The 20,997-nt window shown below is 40.4% G+C and overlaps 1 protein-coding gene across 1 annotated transcript; it reads right to left on the bottom strand.

The window, feature by feature from the left end:
- Positions 1-1,963: 1,963 nt before the first annotated feature.
- Positions 1,964-14,316, bottom strand: LOC139407174 (adhesion G-protein coupled receptor F1-like). Its single transcript, XM_071150705.1, has 21 exons — positions 14,228-14,316; positions 13,447-13,550; positions 13,065-13,104; positions 12,206-12,382; positions 11,863-12,030; positions 11,699-11,734; positions 11,449-11,607; positions 11,144-11,299; positions 11,002-11,037; positions 9,593-9,649; positions 9,407-9,460; positions 9,227-9,321; positions 6,234-6,295; positions 5,688-5,800; positions 5,138-5,319; positions 4,787-4,957; positions 3,275-4,612; positions 3,033-3,074; positions 2,879-2,929; positions 2,583-2,643; positions 1,964-2,466 (listed from the first exon to the last, which is right to left on the bottom strand). Exons 2-21 carry the CDS (start codon positions 13,546-13,548, stop codon positions 2,414-2,416), a joined length of 3,153 nt encoding a protein of 1,050 aa, XP_071006806.1. The 5' UTR covers positions 13,549-13,550; positions 14,228-14,316; the 3' UTR covers positions 1,964-2,413.
- Between the last annotated feature and the right edge of the window lie 6,681 nt (positions 14,317-20,997).

The following is a 20,997-nucleotide window of genomic DNA, read 5'->3' as shown; positions in this document are numbered from 1 at the left end:
AGTTGCCATACCAGGCAGTGATGCAACCAGTCAGGATGCTCTCAATGGTGCAGCTGTAGAACCTTTTGAGGATTTGAGGACCCATGCCAAATCTTTTCAGTCTCCTGAGGGGGACAGTCTTGGTGTGCTTGGACATTGATAGTTTGTTGATGTGGACACCAAGGAACTTTAAGCTCTCAACCTGCTCCCCTACAGCCCCATTGATGCGAATTGGGGCTTGCTCGGCCCTCCTTTTCCTGTAGTCCATAGTCAGCTCATTTGTCTTGACCACATTGAGGGAGAGTAGTTGTCCTGGCACAACATGGCACCACACGGTCCTCAAGCAAGGGGGGGGGGGGGCTGATTACCACAGATTACCATTAGACGAACTCCATGAATGCCCTGGCCTGAAGTTTGCAGTTTTGTCTAAAAAACACTATTTTTCACAAATTGTTTTTTTTTTCACTCTTTAGTGTGTGCAATGGTGGAAACGGTATCCAATTGTCATACTTGAGTAAAAGTAAAGATACCTTGATATAATTGTATATATTGTTTAACCATTATTTAACCAGGCAAGTCAGCTATGAACAAATTCTTATTTACAATGAAGGCCTTCCCCGGCGAAACCCTAACCGGGACAATGCTGTGCCAATTGTGCCCCGCCCAATGGGACTCCTAATCACAGTCGGTTCTGATACAGCATGGAATCGAACTAGGGTCTGTAGTGACGCCTCTAGCGCTGAGATGCTTTGAATAAGACCACTCGGGATGCCAAAATGACTGAAGTAAAAGTGAAAGTCATCCAGTAAAATATTACTTGATTACAAGTCAGAAAGAATTTGGTTTTAAAAATACTTAAGAATCAAAAGTTAATGGCCTCCCTTGTGGCACAGTAGTCTAAGGCACTCCATCACAGTGCCAGCTGTACCACCAGAGATTCTGGGTTCAAGTCCAGGCTCTGTCGCAGCTGGCTGGAGCGGCGCACAAGTTGCCCAGCATTGTCCGGGTTTGGCTGGTAGGGATGTCCTTGCCCCATTGTGCGCCAGAGACTCTTGTGGTGGGCCCAGTGACATGGTCGCCAGGTGTACGGTGAGGCTGGCTTCTGGATTAAGAGGCTTTGTGGTTCTTGGTCACCTCCCTGACCAAGGCTCTTCTCCCCTGATTGCTCAGTTTGGCCAGGTGGCCAGCTCTAAGAAAAGTCTTGGTGGTTCCAATCTTCTTCCATTGAAGAATGATGGAAGCAACTGTGTTCTTAGTGATCTTCAATGCTGCTGAAATCTTTTGGTACGCTTCCCCAGATCTGTGCCTTGACACAATTCTGTCACTGCGCTCTACGGCAATTCCTGCATTAAAAAAAAATGTAAAGACAGCCAGGGGTACACTCCAACACTAAGACATCAATTACAAACAATGCATTTGTGTTTAGTGAGTCTGCCAGATCAGAGGCAGTAGGGATGACCATGTGTTCTCTTGATAAGTGTGTGAATTAGACAAATGTTTTGTCCTGCTAAGCATTCAACGTGTAACGAGAACTTTTGGATGTCAGGGAAAATGTATAGAGTAATAAGAACATTAGTTTCTTTAGGAATGTAGTGAAGTAAAAGTTACATTTGTCAAAAATATTAATAGTTAAGTAAAGTACAGATACTCCATAAATTGACTTAAGTAGTACCGTAAAGTATTTGTTCTTAAGTGCTTTATACCACTGGTCTTAGACTCCACATAGACACCACTGGTCTTAGACTCCACATAGACACCACTGGTATTAGACTCCACATAGACACCACTGGTCTTAGACTCCACATAGACACCACTGGTCTTAGACTCCACATAGACACCACTGGTCTTAGACTCCACATAGACACCACTGGTCTTAGACTCCACATAGACACCACTGGTATTAGACTCCACATAGACACCACTGGTATTAGACTCCACATAGACACCACTGGTCTTAGACTCCACATAGACACCACTGGTCTTAGACCTTTTACATGTTTATTAAACTTAATATAAATTGTGACAAAATGAACAGTGAATTTTTCAAAGAGAGAATATCATGTGTTATTTCTGAAACAATCTCCATTCTTCATGTTAGCTGATTAATCCATTTACACAGTCATACTCTTATTTAAACACCCCCACCCCACAAAAAAACAATAATCATGTTATTCAATACAATACTCAACAATCCCGATAAAAAGTTAAAATACCATATAGTTCATAATGAATGGCTTTGTGTTAGACATAACCACCAATGACGTCACTGAGAGTTGGGGTCAGATCTTTAGTGGCAGTCACTTCAAGGTCACACTCAAGGTGTTAGCTACTGTAACCCAGTGCGTCAACTGATGATGTGCGACAACGCCTTTTGATTGTCATATTATTTCATAATAATCACATTTGTTGCATTGAGTTAAGTGTTGATGAAAGTCTATGATGCACCGGTAGTGCTGGATGTTGGAGCTGCTGAAACGTTGAAAACATCTGGAACAGTAGGAACAATAGGTTAAACAATGGCACTACGTACTGTAGTATAAGGGCAACTTAATGGGAAGTTGTGCCCAATTGCCTAAGAGTTTTGCTTTACACTATAGACTTACTTCTCCTCCGTATCCGGAAAAATCCCAAACCACTTGACGATGATGTTGCAGCACTTGTGGACTGAAACGAGAATATAATATAAAACATTCAATACTAGCTTAAAGGTAGTAAACTTCCTGACATGTTCAACACAGTGACAAATACAATAAAATGGTCATATGAGTAAGCATAGACAATAGTGTAATAAACCTGTTGTGGCCAGCAACAAATCATTTAGATTTATAACATGTTATACATAATTGTAAACATGATCATACTATATTATGCAGCCGTGTGGTTTGAAAAAAGCCCTTACCCTTGTGCGGTTGGAGGACACTTGTGACCTTCCTGTCAGAGCTTCCCGGATCTGAAAGCACAGACAAGGAGTTCATCAAATATATTAATTGTCATTACAAAGTACATTACAATAAATAATATGAGAGGTATCAGTAAGTGGGTCATGAACATACCTTTTTGTCCAAAAGTGTTCCAAATACCAAGATGAACAAACCCTTTGAATGATAACATGGTGAAGGATGGAATTACTACACCATAGTCCAGTACATGTAATTGTAAACATTCATCCAAATCTTAACTTAGTATAACATGCCATCGGGAATTTAATGCATTTAAATAAATACAAATCTTTCAAATCAATTGTATTTCACTGAGGACCAGTTAGTTACTAGTGTTATTTAACTGAGTTAAATACCTGTAATGAATTGAAGATTGCAAACACAATATGGATTCCTAGATTGTTTGGTGTAGTCATGGTTCCTACTCCTAGTCCCCAGGTAGTACCAAAGAAGGGAGTCAGAATGGCCAGACACCTGACGATGACCACCAAAGCATTTTTCTCATCTGGCTGAGTAACATCCCCCACACCTCTCCTCAGCATTTTGAACAGAACCACAATCAGGATCAAAAGGTTGATGACCACTATGGTCAGGGCGGGGATCACAAAAGCCAGAAGGGCCTTTGACTCTGTCCAGTTGAGCCAGCAAACCCCATCATTATCTCTGATGTATTGTTTCCCTGGGGCTGTCACTGCGATAGTTATGACAGCAATGATGAGGGGAGCTCCATAGCCCAAAGAAAAACTGATGGCCAACATTGCTGGTTTAGACATGTGAGAGAACACCATGACAGTCCGGTAGAGCAGCAAAAGGCCTGACACCAACATCCAGAAAAACAGAGCCAGGTAGAAAAAGTGGATGAAAAATGTTGCTGTGGAACACGCAGGTAGATCTTTTTTTTCATTGTCGGAAATTGCTGCACCAATAATGAACCAAATGTCAGCAATCAGAAGGGAAACGGCGATGTTCACTATAGAGACATGACGCATGTAAGATGTGTTGTTTCCAGTCACAGCATTCCATACCAACATCTCAATGATGAGACACACGACCAAGCAACCCATTGATATGCCAACTCCAATGTAAGTGATAAAATCCAAAGCGACACGCAACACAGCTGGAATGGAAGGCGACATCAAAATGGAGAAGGAGGTCAGATGATTACAGTGACAGGTGACAGTGCCATTATTTTCAGACTGCAGTTCACATCCTTTATCATCCCATCCTCCAAGGCCGTCAAAAAGGTTGAAGTTCCAGAAAACACACTGAGGATTGGCCAGTGTCTCGTTCAGTACGTCAAAACTGAACTTCACATTCTTGATTGTGCCATTCACCTTCACCAGAACCACTTTTCCGTTGATGGTGTTGACAATGTTGTTCAGACTGCTGCTGTTTCTCGCAGGTAAAACATTATCCAAGGAGTCAAATGTTATTATGGTGATTGAATTGAAGGAAGCTTCAGATGCCGGTATGTCTATCAGAACAGACGAGTTTAAATTGAATAAGTTGTTGACTGTGGTTTTGTTCAAAAAAATGCTTGGCGTTTCTATGTTAAAAAAGTCATCGGTAAGGAAATTGGAAAGTGTTTCAATGGTGCCCAGAAAGGCTGAGCTTTCGTTTTTGTTTTTGTTTAGAACATCCCAGGAGGCTTTTGCTCCTTTGGAAGTAAGTACACCTGCCGTTTCCAGGAAATTCTAGAGATCAAGATAGAAATCAGAATTTGTACAGGATTATTGAAATCCTAATAAAAATTATGCTGTGTGTGCTCTAATTCAACTTTTAAGGGTTTAATAATACATTAGCATTAGAATATCTTTGAATGGATTTCTTTTAAATTATTTAAAGTGATACTGTTGATGTCAACATACCTTCATCAATGGTTTGTTAATTGGGGTACTTTGGGACACATTTGCAACATTTTTAAGAATATTAACAATAGTAGAAATAGTTGCAGGTGATGCAACTATTCTACCTAGGAGGTTAAAAGTGCTGTTGCGGAGTCTTTCCAAAAAGACTGGAAGACCAGTCCCCACTAAAACCTGTGTGGATTTAAAGTGATGAAAAAAATATAAAATACAAATGTATTTAGGCTTGATGCTAGACACAGAACTGATGCTAGACACAGAACTGTAACAAAGAATTACCATCATTACTAAACAATTATTTATATAGAGTATATTTTACATCCAGTGAAAATTGTAAATATGTTAACATATTACCTGAGATAAAGAAAACAGGTTTTCAATTTCTTTTAAGACACAGTTGTCCTCACGATTTGAAAACGAGCCATTTCTTTGACAAATGGCAGTCTTCTGACCCACTTCATCCGGTTTGCAGTAAACTACAACTTTTTCATTAACTTGTCCATTGCCAAAGATCGCATCATTCAAGCAGATGAACTCTGACAGAAATGGAATAAGATTTGTGAAATCATGATGTGAAAAGATTACTCCACAAACACCTTAAATATATAAATATACAATATTTTATAAAATATTTGGAATTGTAATTTTATAGATATTAAAACTGTAGATTACATGTCATGAATTATGTCATTAGATGAAGGCAAATTTAAGTGAAAATTCTTGATACAATATTTTTGAAGCACAGCAGACATATAAGAAAATGAACAATTAATCAAAAATCAACTGACATGTACTGCTGCCACAGTGTAAACTGATCTAAATACTTTTTGAATGTATTTCAGGACAAGTAATAACTAACTTGGTCCACCAAATCCACCAAATACTAACCCAATCAAGTACTTACTTATTTGATATTTTTCTCCAAGTGTTGAGACAATATCCGCTTTTGCTTTTGCAATTTCCACATTATCGACAATTGTTGTTATAACAGTAAAATCTGCAATAACACTTCCACTCCTATTCATGTGAGAAAAAAATATCAGAAAACATATCCACAAATGAATAGCATGCATTATAAAAATAGCCCATACATACACTGTATAACATCAACCCCAAGTCCTTTTCATTTCGAGGGGAAACTCTTGTCTCTGAGGCGTATACTGAAAATGTATTTATTATATTGGACATTGAGTGCCACAGTTTAAATGGTTAGTATTTCAGCTTTGCTTAGCAGCCTTCAATTCGTTACATTTATTTTAGGGCCCATTTATCCCTCAAAATCACTAGGGATTGAAATTATACATTATTCTGAAAGTTGAGAAATTGGCCAAATTAAAGGAGACATTTAGTAGTTGAATATTCAAATTAATAGCACATGAAATGAAGGCTTGAAATAACATAAAATGTAAAAGATTTTGAATAGAGGTAATAACACCGGGGCAAAACTTACTTTAAACGATTTAACTTTGCTGATATGAAGCCTTGCATGTTTCTCTTATATATGTCTACGATCTGTGTGAGACAGTGGATTATTATTGATCAACAGTGACTTAAAATAAAGACTTGAAAAGGACATGAAATTAAATCTCTCTGAAGTAAACCAGAAACGTGTTGGTGAATGGATTCATCAAATTAAATGATGGTAACACTTCCAACCTGGTTTCAAGGACTAGACTTAACATACAGATGTAGGGTCTTCATTTTAGCCAGTTTGCTACAGCAGGAAAATAATCCTGTGTCAACAGGAAATGTGAAGTATTATGTGGATTATAATGAATGGACATTTTTGTAGGGGTTTATACAAGTCTGAAATGTCAAAGTGGAAAGTAAAAACATCAGAAGCCTTTTCAAACCACAAGTATACTTACTACAAGTTCTCCTGCTACATGGTGATCAAAATAAGATCCTACTTATATATGTATACACGTAACACTCTAATTAGTATATGTCATATTTGTAATGGTTACATAATGCTGGGCGTACACGACATGACTTTCAAAATCCTAACATCTCTGAGCCTCTCACATTAACAAAGTAGTGTTGCGCACACTAAACAATGTGGCTCAGATGGGGGGGTCATACACTACAATATTCTTCACTTGGTTGTGAGGATTCTCTATATCACACTGTCTCGCGAAAACAATGATGTGATGATGTGATTAGATTGTTAACGTTGCTAGAACGAGCTGTGGCTCAAAGTAGCCTCATTACCGTTTTCAGTCAGACATTCATGTTTGTCATACAGAGTTAAAATATTTAGCCAATCCATTTTGAATTGAATAACATTGTTTGTGAACTTCAGAGCTGTAACGATTTGACACATTGGCTTTGGTAAAGGCAATTTATAAATGCGTACTGGTAGTAGTCATCGCTTTTGCTCGAGAGTCTACACATTCAGAGTGATGCAACACAACGTCATCATCTTTGGTTTCTTCTCTGGCGAGCTCTCATTGGTTACTGCTGACCACTGTTCTTAAAACTTGTCGTTGCACATCTCACACTACAGGAGCGTTGCAGATTTTGCGCTGATAAAATCAAATTATTGAAAATATTGGGATGTCTGGGACGGCTCAAAGATGGGATCGGTAGTCCTCAGATTGAGTCTCTGACCGGCTCACATTAAACGAGCGTAGGTGACAGCCGCGTGCCCGGAGTAGGCAACGACTTGGGGATTTTGTCTCCGATCTCAAAAACGTTCCACTGGGCACAGACGTCAATTCAACATCTATTCCACGTTGGTTCAACGTAATTTCACTGAAATTACATGGAAACAACATTTATTCAACATGTGTGTGCCCAGTGGGTTTTCTGGGACAGTTAAATTGGGTCCAAAATCGTGTGTAGTGTACACCCAGCTTACACCAAAGGTTCACCCATTTTGAATGCTTTATTGGTTTTGTGCATCTCTGACTGTTGTTCTATCTATTCCCTGGGTTGTTTCATGTTTATCTGAGTTATTGGCATTCAAGCAGGCAGAAATATGTCCGGTATGACGTAGCACCATGATAAAATTGCTCTCACTACCCTGGAAGTTAATAGGAATATGACTTTCAGATTGCGAAAAAGTCTATAACACATGTCAGATTTCAATACTGGCCGGTGTAATAATTTGGGAGGATGTCTTCTCTCGAAGGAGCCATTGATCATATTTTTGCGATATTCATACCTCGAGGAATGTGTAATTCTACAGACGTTCTAGCACATTTTCCCTATTGGTCTGCCTCTTTAGTCCAAGGTGCATTGCATGGTGCTGTTGCCAAAGATATCACATTCACGTTGTCATGCTGCGTCACACGGTTGCTAAGCTAATCATCATGCAATCCCTTCTCAAAGTCAGTGTATATATTGAGAAAAGTGCCTATTTTACTAGAAAGTACGAAATGTCATGATTCATGGGCCCATTGAACGTGTGGCCCATTGACGTAGCATAGGCAACACTTTCCATCACTTCAAAAGTATATCTGCAGGTTAAGCATGTTGAGATTGTAGACTCCTAAACTGACAGTGCAGTTTGTTTAGGCGATTTTACAGCTAACTAGCTATGTTACATATTGATAATGTTATTGTGTGTACCTACGTTTGCTAGCTAGCTAGCCAGCCAGCCCACAGAGAGTGCATTGCATCGTGGATTTTGTAGTCGACTTGAGCTGCAACAGATTTCTACAATGATTTTCCATGTTGCTACCAACCTTATTAAAATGCCAAAATTAATCACTTGTTCACAAATATATTGTTCTCATATTTTAGTGTTATTTAAGACTGTCACTTTATTTAACACTCTTAAAGATTTTTTTTCTTTTCTGTTTTCTCCTAAAATGACATACCCAAATCTAACTGTCTCTAGCTCACGACTTGAAGCAAGGATATGCATATTCTTGATAACATTTAAAAGGAAACCCTGAAGTTTGTGGAAATGTGAAATGGGTGTAGGAGAGTATAACACAGATCTGATAAAAGATAATACAAACAAAAAAACATGCGTTTGTTTTTTGATTTTTGTTCCATCTTTGAAATGCAAGAGTAAATATTTTCTCGGTTTCTGCCACCAGATAGAAGCAGTGTGTCTGCAAAGTTTCACACTGATCCAGTGAAGAACTACATTACTGCACAATATTTTGTATCAAGTCTGCCAGAAGTTTGCTCAAATGTGCCGAATTTGTCAATTGATAAATTTTTTAAGCAATGAGTGGTTTTAGGTGGATTTTTCCTTTAAGATAGAGAGGGGTTGGGTTAAATGCGGGAGACACATTTCAGTTGAAAGCATTCAGTTGAACAGCTGACTATAATAGACATCCACAAATTAATACATACAATACAACATGAACTAAATGGAGTGAGACCTACTTACGTTTACTATGTTACATTAACCCCTAGTCCAGGTTGACACTTTACATTTCAGCACATGGACATTTTGACAAGGATGAGGGAAAATAGTATACTCACAGTTTGATTAATATCTTTGAACATTGCACTATTTACATCATTAAAGATGGACTCAAAGGTGATGTCCATAGTAAATTGTAGGTTCAGTGTGTTTTCTAAAACATAAACATAACAAAATATAAGAATGCGAAAGTTGAAATTCTATATATATATTTTTTTTGCATAACTGAAGTCTCGTACCGGAGGGTGTCGTTGGAGTTGCTGAACTTGCTGTTGGCTGTTTTGTTGTTGGTACTAGGGCACAGTGGAACAGAAAAACAATATATAGAACACATTACTGTAACTGGAATATTGGTTATGTCAAACTTCTTTCAAACATGTAACAAGAAAATAGGTCAAATTAAATTAAATTTTAGATTTGTATACTTGATGTAGTACTGGAGGGTGTCGTTGTAGTTGTTGAACTTTCTGTGTACTTTTTTGCTGTTGGCAAAGAGGCACAGTGGAACATAAAAACATTATATTTAACATATTGGTGTAACTGGACTATTGGTGATGCCCGATTCAATAATACCACAAGGAAATACCATAGGTCCAATGAAATTACATTATTGATTTGTTTCTTTGATGTTGTACTGGAGGGGGTTGTTGGAGTTGTTGAACTTGCTGTGGACTGCTTTATTGTTGGCACTAACGCGTAAAAGTATTTATTTTACTGACATTGCTGTGTATCACTGAATGATTGCATTTTGATTAACAAAGTAGTTATGTACAGTAACTATTGTGAGAGAACTTTGTATTTACCTGATTTGCTTGATATTAATACTTAACAAATAGTAAGACATTTTTGTTCTACTAATGCTGTGGGCGTATGATCACTAGAGATAGCTTGAGCTGACAATTGATCTCCAGCTAGCATTCCATAGACAAGATGTGGTGGGTGTAATCGAGATAGAGATAGCCTGGAGCAGTAGAACAAAACCATATTCATTCCTTATCATCCTGGCATCTGTGAAACTAATCCGGGTTAGGGGTAAAATCAACACCAGGTGCAGATTTTATTTTATTTTTTTATTTTATTTTATTTATTTTACCTTTATTTAACTAGGCAAGTCAGATAAGAACAAATTCTTATTTTCAATGACAGCCTAGGAACAGTGGATTAACTGCCTTGTTCAGGGGCAGAATGACAGATTTGTACCTTGTCAGCTCTGGTATTTGAACTTGCAGCTACGCTGCCGCCCCAAGATAACCACAAGATAAACCCAAGGTGGCTTATCAGGCCCCCATTCTGCCTGGGAGGGGTGGAACCAGCCATGACTATTTTTAGTGTCAGCTTTATAAGAACCAGCAGTTTCTGTGAAGGTTAAGCTCTCTGCAACACACTCAAGAGTGTGGGGTCTACAGTTTCATTATTGCAATAATTAATCAATTAATCAAAATAAAGATTTCAATTAATCAAAATAAAGATTGATTGTTAGAATAATTGTAATTGTCCATTTTTGACACTGTTACATATATTTTTGACACTGTTACATATATTTTTGACACTGTTACATATATTTTTGACACTGTTACATATATTTGAAATACATTGAGTATTGTGTAAAACCAGTACTTGTTTCCTCTTCTACTGGAAAAGTTGTGGTAGCAGAGAAATGTGAGATGATTATGATGCTGGCTGGTTCTCTAATCTGTTTTACAGCTTGTTGGCTTACAGCTGTAGGTCTCAAGTAAATATACAGCTATGGATAACACCATGGCAAGTTGATCTTACTGTAATTAGTACAATAACACTGTTGTTAATTACATTTTCATTAGTAACGGTCTCATACCTGGTGTTGGAGATGGTGTTGTACAAGCCGTCAGATCTATGTGGTAAAGGAGATAGGGGTAAGCTTAGAGTTTAAATGTTGCTGAACGAATACAGAAACATTGATTAAACTAGCACAGTGGAGGTGGTAAGGAAACAGTTACTTGTGATTGGCTGACAGAACGGTCCATAAGAAGGAATGGCTTTGATACATCCACAGGAGTCATCAGTGATGTTGTCACAGGACCCATAAGAGAGACACTGTTCACATGACCAACCATACTGATCCTCACATCTGCATGTGCTGTTTGGGTAGCATGCTGTGAATGAAAGGAGAGTGGATTGAACATCATCATATCAATGTTTTCTGTGAAACCAACTATTTGAACATATCTGAACCAGTTGTTGAATATATTTTACAATGCAGGAATTAAAACTCAGATGAGCATCAGCAACAGAAATCTCTTACCAGTAGTGAAGTTCACGTCCGTTACATTTAACACATTGGAGATCAGGACAGGGTAGGTCAGGCCAGTCACACTTGCCCTAAGTACATCTATCAATGTAGCTGAAATATCTGTCATGTCCAACTCAATTTCAATAATTTCCCCATAAGTGGTTGATGTCTCTATGGAAAATTACAATTGAATAAATCATGACAAGCATGTATATTATTTTCAGTAAATGTAATCTACTGCTTGAGTAACTTCTTGGAATACCTGCTGTAGTAGTTGGACTTGGACAAGCAGTAAGATCTGTTGGGATTAGGTAAAAGACGTGTCACCAAGAAGAATTACGCAGCTGGGAGACGTTGCCAAAAACAACTACATACAACTACAATACCGTGTCAAACACCAAGTGGATGTGAGAATCAAATAGTTACTTGTGATTGGCTGACAGAACTTTCCATCAGAAGGATAGTCATTGAGACATCCACATGTTTTGCCATCAACGATCTCATCACAGGACACATTGGAGGAACACTGGTCACATGACCAACTATACTGGTCCTCACACCTGCACCTGAATCCACTGGGGTCTGAGGAGCATTCTGTGAATGGAGGGGAAGTGGATTGAACATCCTCAACATAGAGATACAACGTTTTCTTCTGAGACCAACAACGTCCAAGTTAGTTTTTTAAATACATTATTTACTAACACATGAGCCCTGTAGGTCTTGAACCTTTCATAAAATGAAGAAAAAAAGAACAATTAAAAACTCTTACCAGTAGTAATGTTTATGTCTGTTACATTTAACACACTGGAGATCAGGATGGGGTAGGTTACACTTTTCACATGGGACTTTAGGTAAAGTATGATTTCAAGTGGAATATTATAGACGTCAAACTCAACTTCACCAACTTTCTCATAGATGGTTGCTGTCACTGTGGAAACTGCGGAAACTGTGGAAATTAAATTCAAGAGATCTTTATGGTCCCCGAAGGACAATTCTTGTTGACCATAAAAATAAATGTATATACATAAAAACATGCACACAGCAAATATTCCGCACGGAGCAAATGTCCTCCACACAGCAAATATCCAATGGCAAAGAGCAGTGACATAAATAACGACGTTAGTTGCTAAGCAAATTGTTATATTTGTTTTGGATTTGTGTGAGAAAAAAAAAATCTATTTTCTAGGGTGCCTTCAATGTTACGCTCGTCGTTTGAATGAGGAGACCAAGGTGCAGCATGGTATGCGAACATCTTTCTTGATTAGATGAACACCAAAAAAAAAAATATATATATATATATATATATATATATAAACGAACGTAATGTTCTGCAGGCTACACAGTAACTATACAAAAATCAAGATCCCACAAACTAAGGTGGGCAAAAGGCTGCCTAAGTATGATCCCCAATCAGAGACAACAATAGACAGCTGCCTCTGATTGGGAACCATGCCAGGCCAAACAAAGAAATAGGAAAACTAGATTGCCCGCCCTAGTCACACCCTGACCTAACCAAAATAGAGAATTCAAAGGATCTCTAAGGTCAGGGCGTGACATTCAAGCACATTGGGGGCGGAAACGTAGGTTTGAGCAGACCAAGTGAAAACGAAACAAAACAGCTGACTCACCCACTAGCTTTTGTACTTGTGATCCATCAGTGGGTGATTCCTGGAAAAAAGAGATTTGATCAGAAAAACATTGATTTGTATCATTGCGTCAAATGAAGTATGTGTTTTAACACTCAAAGTCCCCTTATCTATTGAATTGGTAGATACGTAGGGATGTGCAGTGTTATTACAACAGTTACACAACTGTGCTGTTTGTGTAATTATAATGTATACATGCTGTAGTTGCACCAATGGAACGAACAAACAAATCTGTTTTGAAACATATTATATTAATAGTGATACACCTAAAGATATGTAGCTCAAACAATATTGTATTTCTCTGACATTGCTAAATATTGCCTTGTGAACAACAGTATTTGAAGTTTATTTACTGGCCTCTTACCTCCAATGTTACATTTGGAGTTTCCAAGCAATCTTGTTTTTCCAGACTGGAGCAAAATACCAAGAGGACACTTAAGTACCAAACTGTCTTTGGTGAGGCCATATCTGTATGAATATAGCATCAGATAAACAAAACAAAACATCATACTATTATTACACATTTGAGATTTTTCCCCAATGGAACACCAGATGGTGTACAGATTGTGAGATAGGATGGTTGCAAAACAATTATACAACAAAACACAACTAAATAAGCACCAATTATGGTGACAGCTGAGGTATTTATGGGCTGTTTTCTTAATTATGTTACGTAGTAATATTCATTAACCTGATTGGAATGCTAAGAAGAACATTGTTGCGGTCTGATGAAGAAGGAAACATATGACTGACCAAATGGTTGGTCATGTCTCTGCTGCATTTTGGTGAATATATTAACTTATCTTTTCTGTACATACTGATCCAATCGCAATAAATGCAATTTAATCTGAAATTCATGTTCAAAATGACGCACATAGCATGCACTCCTGGATCTGTATACTACATATGTACATATAAGAGATGAGAAAGATTACTTATTATGATAATTGTGACACAGTGTCACAAACATCCTATGTTGTCTAAGAGTCCTTCATCTAAGAGTCCTTCATTTACTCTTCTGTATTCACAAATATTACTTTTAAATTTATACCTGAAACCTGTGAAAGGTCACACTTACAAATGAACTCAATCAAATAATTTACATCATTTCAACATAAAATGTGAAAGTACAATTATAATCTTACCCCTCCGACTCTCTCAATTGACTTCTCAAGGAAGAGCAAAAAGGTTTCTCTGTGTCTCTTGCCAATTTGCCACTGTACTCTGATTCAGAGGGATTGGGTTAAATGCTGAAGACACATTTCAGTTGAATGTATTGAGTTGTAGAACTGACTAGTTATCTTCCCTATCTCTTTCGCTATCCACATTCCACATTCCACATCAACACATGTCATTAAAGATAATAAGGGCACTCACTGTGTAAGACACCTGCTTGACAGGTTTAGGTGTCTCTTCTTTGTCTTTGAACTGTGAGAGCATAGTTGAGTTGAGTCAGAATCTTGATTAGAATCCAAAAATGTGATCATATTACTCCAGTGCTAGCCTGATGAACTCAGAAAGTGCATGACATGGATGGAAGGGGTGGTTGGGGGGTGAAAGGGAGGTTGAATTAGGGACGTGTCTACAGGTTTGCTGTATTTTGAGGTGTTAATAGCGAGAGGGGCCTGGGGGGACAATTTGATATATGGGAGAGTGGGGAAAGAAATAGGCTGCTTTCCAATAGCCTTCATCCAGAAGTGTTCACAATTTATTTATTTTTTACTTTTATTTAATTAGGCAAATAAGTTCAGAACAAATTCTTATTTACAATGACGACGGCCTGCTAAAAGACAAAAGGCCTTGTTTAAAAGCATTGGATTGGTGCAAGCATAATGGGGAGACATTCCACCACAGCACAAGACCACTGGACGACCCCAGGCCAAGTGTTTGCTTTCCTAACCCCCTGTATTATTTGAATATTGTGAAAAAAAGAATCAACAATTCACCACCTAAAACACAACAGAGTAAAATCATGTTTAGTTAGAGTACTGCAAATGGTATTTTATCGGCACAGAAGTAATACTGTGTTATGCTCAAATGTTTTCAGTTGAATTACACTACCAACCTTTATTTTTTATATGTTCTACATTGTAGAATAATAGTGAAGACATCAAAACTATGAAATAACACATATAGAATCATGTAGTAACAAAACAAGTGTTACACAAATAAAAAAATATTTTATATGTGAGAATCTTCAAATAGCCACCCTTTGCCTTGATGACAGCTGTGCACACTCTTGGCATTCTCTCAACCAGCTTCACCTGGAATGCTTTTCCAACAGTCTTGAAGGAGTTCCCACATATGCAGAGTACATATTGGCTTTTTTCCTTCACTCTGCAGTCCGACAAACCATCTCAATTTGGTTAAGGATTTTGGAGGCCAGGTCATCTGATGCAGCATTGCATCACGCTCCTTCTTATTAAAATAGCCCTACACAGCCTGGAAGTGTGTTGGGTCATTGTCCTGTTGTAAAACAAATTATACTCCCACTAAGTATAAACCAGATGGGATGGCATATCGCTGCAGATTGCTGTGGTAGCCATGCTGGTTATGTGTGCCTTGAATTCTAAATAAATCACAAACAGTGTCACCAACAAAGCACCTCCACACCATAACACCTCTTCCTCCATGCTTTACAGTGGTAAATACACATGCAGAGATCTTCCGTTCACCGACACCGCACCTCATAAAGACACAGCAGTTGTAACCAAAAATCTACAATTTGGACTCCAGCCCAAAATATACATTTTCACCCGTCTAATGTCCATTGCTCGTGTTTCTTGGACCAAGCAAGTCTCTTCTTATTATTGGTGTCCTTTAGTAGTGGTTTCTTTGCAGCAATTCGACCATGAAGGCCGGATTCACACAGTCTCCTCTGAACAGTTGATGTTGAGATGTGTCTGTTACTTTAACTCTGTGAAGCATTTATTTGGGCTGCAATTTCAGAGGCTGGTAAATCTAATGAACTTATTGTAGCAGTCCTATGTGTAGCTGCTGTAGGGTGTCAGGCGCAGGACAGCAGATATGTGTAAAGTACTTTACTCAAAAATTACAAAATTACAAAGCAACAATGATAGCCCACAAACACGGACCGAATTACAAAAACAATCCCTCACGAACACAACATGGGGAACAGAGGGTTAAATAATAAACAAGTAATTGGTTGAGTGAAGCCAGGTATGATAAGACAAAGACAGAACAAAGGAAATTGAAAAGTGGATCGGCGGTGGATAGAAAGCTGGTGAAGTCGACCGCCGAACGCCGCCCGAACAAGGAGAGGGACCAGCTATGGCGGAAGTTGTGACAGTACCCCCCCCCCCCCCCCCCCTTGAGGCGTGGCTCCAGCAGTGCGCCGAAACTGACCTTGGGGATGACCCGGAGGAAGAGGCGCAGGGCATTCCGGATGGAGAAGGTGGAAATCCCGCAGCAACAAAGGGTCCAGGACGTCCTCCACCAGCACCCAGCATCTCTCCTCCGGACCGTACCCCTCCCAATCCACGAGGTACTGAAGGCCCCTCGCCCGACGCCTCGAGTCCAGGATGGCTCGAACAGCATACGCCGGGGTCCCCTCGATGTCCAGAGGGGGCAGAGGAACCTCCCGCACCTCGGCTTCCTGGAGTGGACCAGCCACCACTGGCCTAAGGAGAGACACATGGAACGAGGGATTAATATGATAATCTGGGGGAAGCTGTAACCTGTAGCATACCTCTTTCAGTCTCCTTAGGACTTTAAATGGCCCAACAAACCGCGGACCCAGGTTCCGGTAGGGCAGGCAGAGGGGCAGGTTTTGGGTCGAGGTCTCCTCCGAGCATCCCAGGTCTCCTCTGAGCACTTGAACCATTCGTCCACCGCAGGGACATCGATCTGGCTCTGATGCCACGGTGCCAGATCCGGCTGATAACCCAGTACGCACTGGAAAGGAGAGAGGTTAGTGGAGGAGTGGCGGAGTGAGTTTTGGGCCATCTCTGCCCAGGGGATGAACACCGCCCACTCCCCCGGCCGGTCCTGGCAATATGACCGCAGAAACCTACCCACATCCTGGTTCACTCTCTCCACCTGCCCGTTACTCTTGGGGTGAAAACCTGAGGTGAGGCTGACCGAAAACCCCAGACGTTCTATGAATGCTCTCCAGACCCTGGACATGAACTGGGGAACCCGATCAGAAACTATGTCATGAGACATGAGACATGAGTGAATAGGGCCTTCGCAGGCTGTAGGGCCGTAGGGAGAATGGGCAAAGGGAGGAGACGGCAGGACTTAGAAAACCGATCCACAACGACCAGGATCATGGTGTTGCCCTGTGAGGGAGGAAGATCCATCAGGAAGTCCACCGACAGGTGCGACCACGGCCGTTGTGGAGACGGGTAGGGGTTGTAAACTTCCCTCTGGGCAGGTGCCTGGGAGCCCTGCACTGGGTGCACACCGAGCAGGATGAAACATAAAACCTCACGTCCTTGGTCAAGGTGGGCCACCAGCACTTCCCACTAAGGCAACGCACCATCCGACCGATGCCAGAATGACCAGAGGAGGGTGACGTATGGGCCCAATAGATCAAACGGTCGCGGACAGCAGACGGAACGTACAGGAGCCCAGCTGGACACTGGGGGGGAGTGGGCTCTGTGCGTAACGCCCGCTCGATATCCGCGTCCACCTCCCATACCACCGGTGCCACCAGGCAAGAAGCTGGAAGTATGGGAGTGTGATCCATGGACCGCTCCTCTGTGTCATACATCCGGGACAGTGCGTCTGCCTTAGCGTTCTGGGAACCTGGTCTGTAGGACAGGGTGAAAACAAAACGGGTAAAGAAAATAGCCCCCCTTATCTGGCGAGGGTTCAGTCTCCTCGCTGCCCGGATGTACCCCAGATTGCGGTGATCAGTCCAGATAAGAAAAGGGTGTTCAGCCCCCTCAAGCCAATGTCTCCACGCCTTCAGAGCCTTGACAACAGCCAACAACTCCCGGTCCCCCACATCATAGTTTCGCTCCGCCGGGCTGAGCTTCTTCGAAAAGAAAGCACAGAGGCGGAGCTTTGGTGGCGTGCCCGAGCGCTGAGAGAGCACGGCTCCTATCCCAGCCTCGGAGGCGTCCACCTCCACTAGGAACGCCAAAGAGTTTACATACACTCAATTAGTATTTGGTAGCATTGCCTTTAAAGTGCTTAACTTGGGTCAAATGTTTCGGGTAGCCTTCCACAAACTTCCCACAATAAGTTAGGTGAATTTTGGCCCTTTCCTCCTGACAGAGCTTGTGTAACTGAGTCAGGTTTGTAGGCCTCCTTGCTCGCACACGCTTTTTCAGTTCGGCCCAAATATTTTCTATAGGATTGAGGTCAGGGCTTTGTGATGGCCACTCCTATACCTTGACTTCGATATAGGACTCGTTTTACTGTGGATATAGATACTTTTGTACCTGTTTCCTCCAGCATCTTCACAAGGTCCTTTGCTGTTGTTCTGGGATTGATTTGCACTTTTCGCACTAAAGTATGTTCATCTCCAGGTAACAAAACGTGTCTCCTTCCTGAGCGGCATGATTGCCGAGTGGTCCCATGGTGTTTAAACTTGCGTACTATTGTTTGTACAGATGAACGTGGTACCTTCAGGCGTTTGGAAATTCCTCCCAAGGATGAACCACACCTGTGGAGGTCTACAAAAAAAATTCTTAGGTCTTGGCTGATATCTTTTGATTTTCTCATAATGTCAAGCAAAGAGGTACTTTGAATTTGAAGGTAGGCCTTGAAATACATCCACAGGTACACCTCCAATTGACTCAAATTATGTCAATTACCCTATCAAAAACTTCTAAAGCCATGGCATAATTTATGGAATTTTCCAAGCTGTATGAAGGCACAGTCAACTTAGTGTAAACTTCTGACACACTGGAATTGTCATACAGTAAGTTAAATAATCTGTCTGTAAACAATTGTTGGAAAAATTAATTGTGTCATGCACAAAGTAGATGTCCTAACCGACTTTCCAAAACTATAGTTTGTTTGTCACGTCCTGACCTTAGTTCCTTTTTTTATGTCTCTATTTTAGTTTGGTCAGGGCGTGAGTTGGAGTGGGCATTCTAGGTTTTGTATTTCTGGTTTTGGCCTGGTAATGTTCCCAATCAGAGGCAGCTGTCAATCATTGTCTCTGGTTGAGAACCATACTTAGGCAACCTGTTTTCCCACTATGGGTTGTGGGTAGTTGCTTTCTGTTTTGTGTGTTGCTGCACCTTACAGGACTGTTTCGTTTTCATTTCACTCTCTTTGTTATTTTGTTTAGTGTTTCTGTTCTAATAAATATAACATGAACACTTACCACGCTGCGCATTGGTCCGATCCATCCTATTCCTCATCAGAAGAGGAAGACAATCGTTACATTGTTAACAAAAAAATTGTGGAGTGGTTGAAAAACAAGTTTTAATGACTCCAACCTAAGTGTATGTAAACTTCTGACTTCAGCTGTAACTAATTATGTGGCTTCTGAAGGTAATTGGTCGCACCAGATTTTATTTAGGGGCTTCATAGCAAAGGGGGTGAATACAAGCACCACTTTTCTATTTGATATTTTTTCGATTTATTTGAAACAAGTTTTTCTTTTCATTTCACTTCACCAATTTAGATTATTTTGTGTGTGCCCATTATATGAAATCCAAATAAAAATATTTTCAAATGACAGGTTGTAATGCAACAAAATAGGAAAAACGCTAAGGGGGATGAATACTTTTGCAAGGCTCTGCATGGCGTTGTGTGGACGAGCGGTTTGCTGATGTCAAGCACTCATGGTGAAGGTGGGCTTATGTTATGGACAGGCATAAGCTACGGACAACGAACAGAATTGCATTTTATTGATGGCAATTTGAATGCACAGAAATAATGTGACAAGATCCTGAGGCCCGTTTTTTAAAGCTATCTGTGACCAACAGATGCATATCTAAACTCAGCAGAAAAAGAAACGGCCCCTTTTAAGGACCATGTCTTTCAAATATAATTCGTAAAAATCCAAATAACTTCACAGATGTTCATTGTAAAGGGTTTAAACTCTGTTTCCCTTTCTTGTTCAATGAACCATAAACAATGAATGAACATGCACCTGTGGAACGGTCGTTAAGACACTAACAGCTGCCTGTTAGTAGGCTAACAGGTAGGCAATTAAGGTCACAGTTATTGTTTCTACAACTTGGTTCTACAACTTGGTCCTACAATTTAATTGATTGGACATCATTTGGATTGGCACACACCTGTCTATATAAGGATCTGTCTATATCAGGTCCCACAATTGACAGTGCATTTCAGAGCAAAAACCAAGTAACGAGCTAGAAGGAATTGTCCACAGAGCTCAGAGACAGGATTGTGTCAAGGCACAGATCTGGGGAAGGGTACCAAAAAATGTCTGCAATATTGAAGGTCCCCAAGAACACAGTGGCCTCCATCATTCTTAAATGGAAGAAGTTTTGAACCACAAAGACTCTTCTTAGAGCTGGCCGCCTGGCCAAACTGAGCAATCGAGAAGGGCCTTTGTCAGGGAGGTGACCAAGAAACCATTGGTCACTTTTACAGAGTTCCTCTGCGGAGATGGGAGTATCTTCCAGAAGGACAACCATCTCTACAGGACTCCACTAATCAGGCCTTTATGGTAGAGGGGCCAGACGGAAGCCACTCCTCAGTAAAAAGCACCTGATACCCCGCTTGGAGTTTTCGAAAAGGCACCTAATGGACTCAGACCATGAGAAACAAGATTCTCTGGTCTGATGAAACCAAGATTGAACTCTTTGGCCTGAATGCCAAGCATCATGTCTGGAGGAAACCAGGCACCATCCCTACAGTGAAGCAAGCATGGTGGTGGTACCATCATGCTGTGAGAGAGCCCAGACTTGAACCCGATCGAACATCTCAGGAGAGACCTGAAAATAGCTGTGTAGCGACACTC

Source organism: Oncorhynchus clarkii, chromosome 4 (assembly GCF_045791955.1).
Source record: "Oncorhynchus clarkii lewisi isolate Uvic-CL-2024 chromosome 4, UVic_Ocla_1.0, whole genome shotgun sequence".
NCBI lineage: Eukaryota > Metazoa > Chordata > Actinopteri > Salmoniformes > Salmonidae > Oncorhynchus > Oncorhynchus clarkii.
This window is presented reverse-complemented; position numbering and strand designations above follow the sequence as displayed.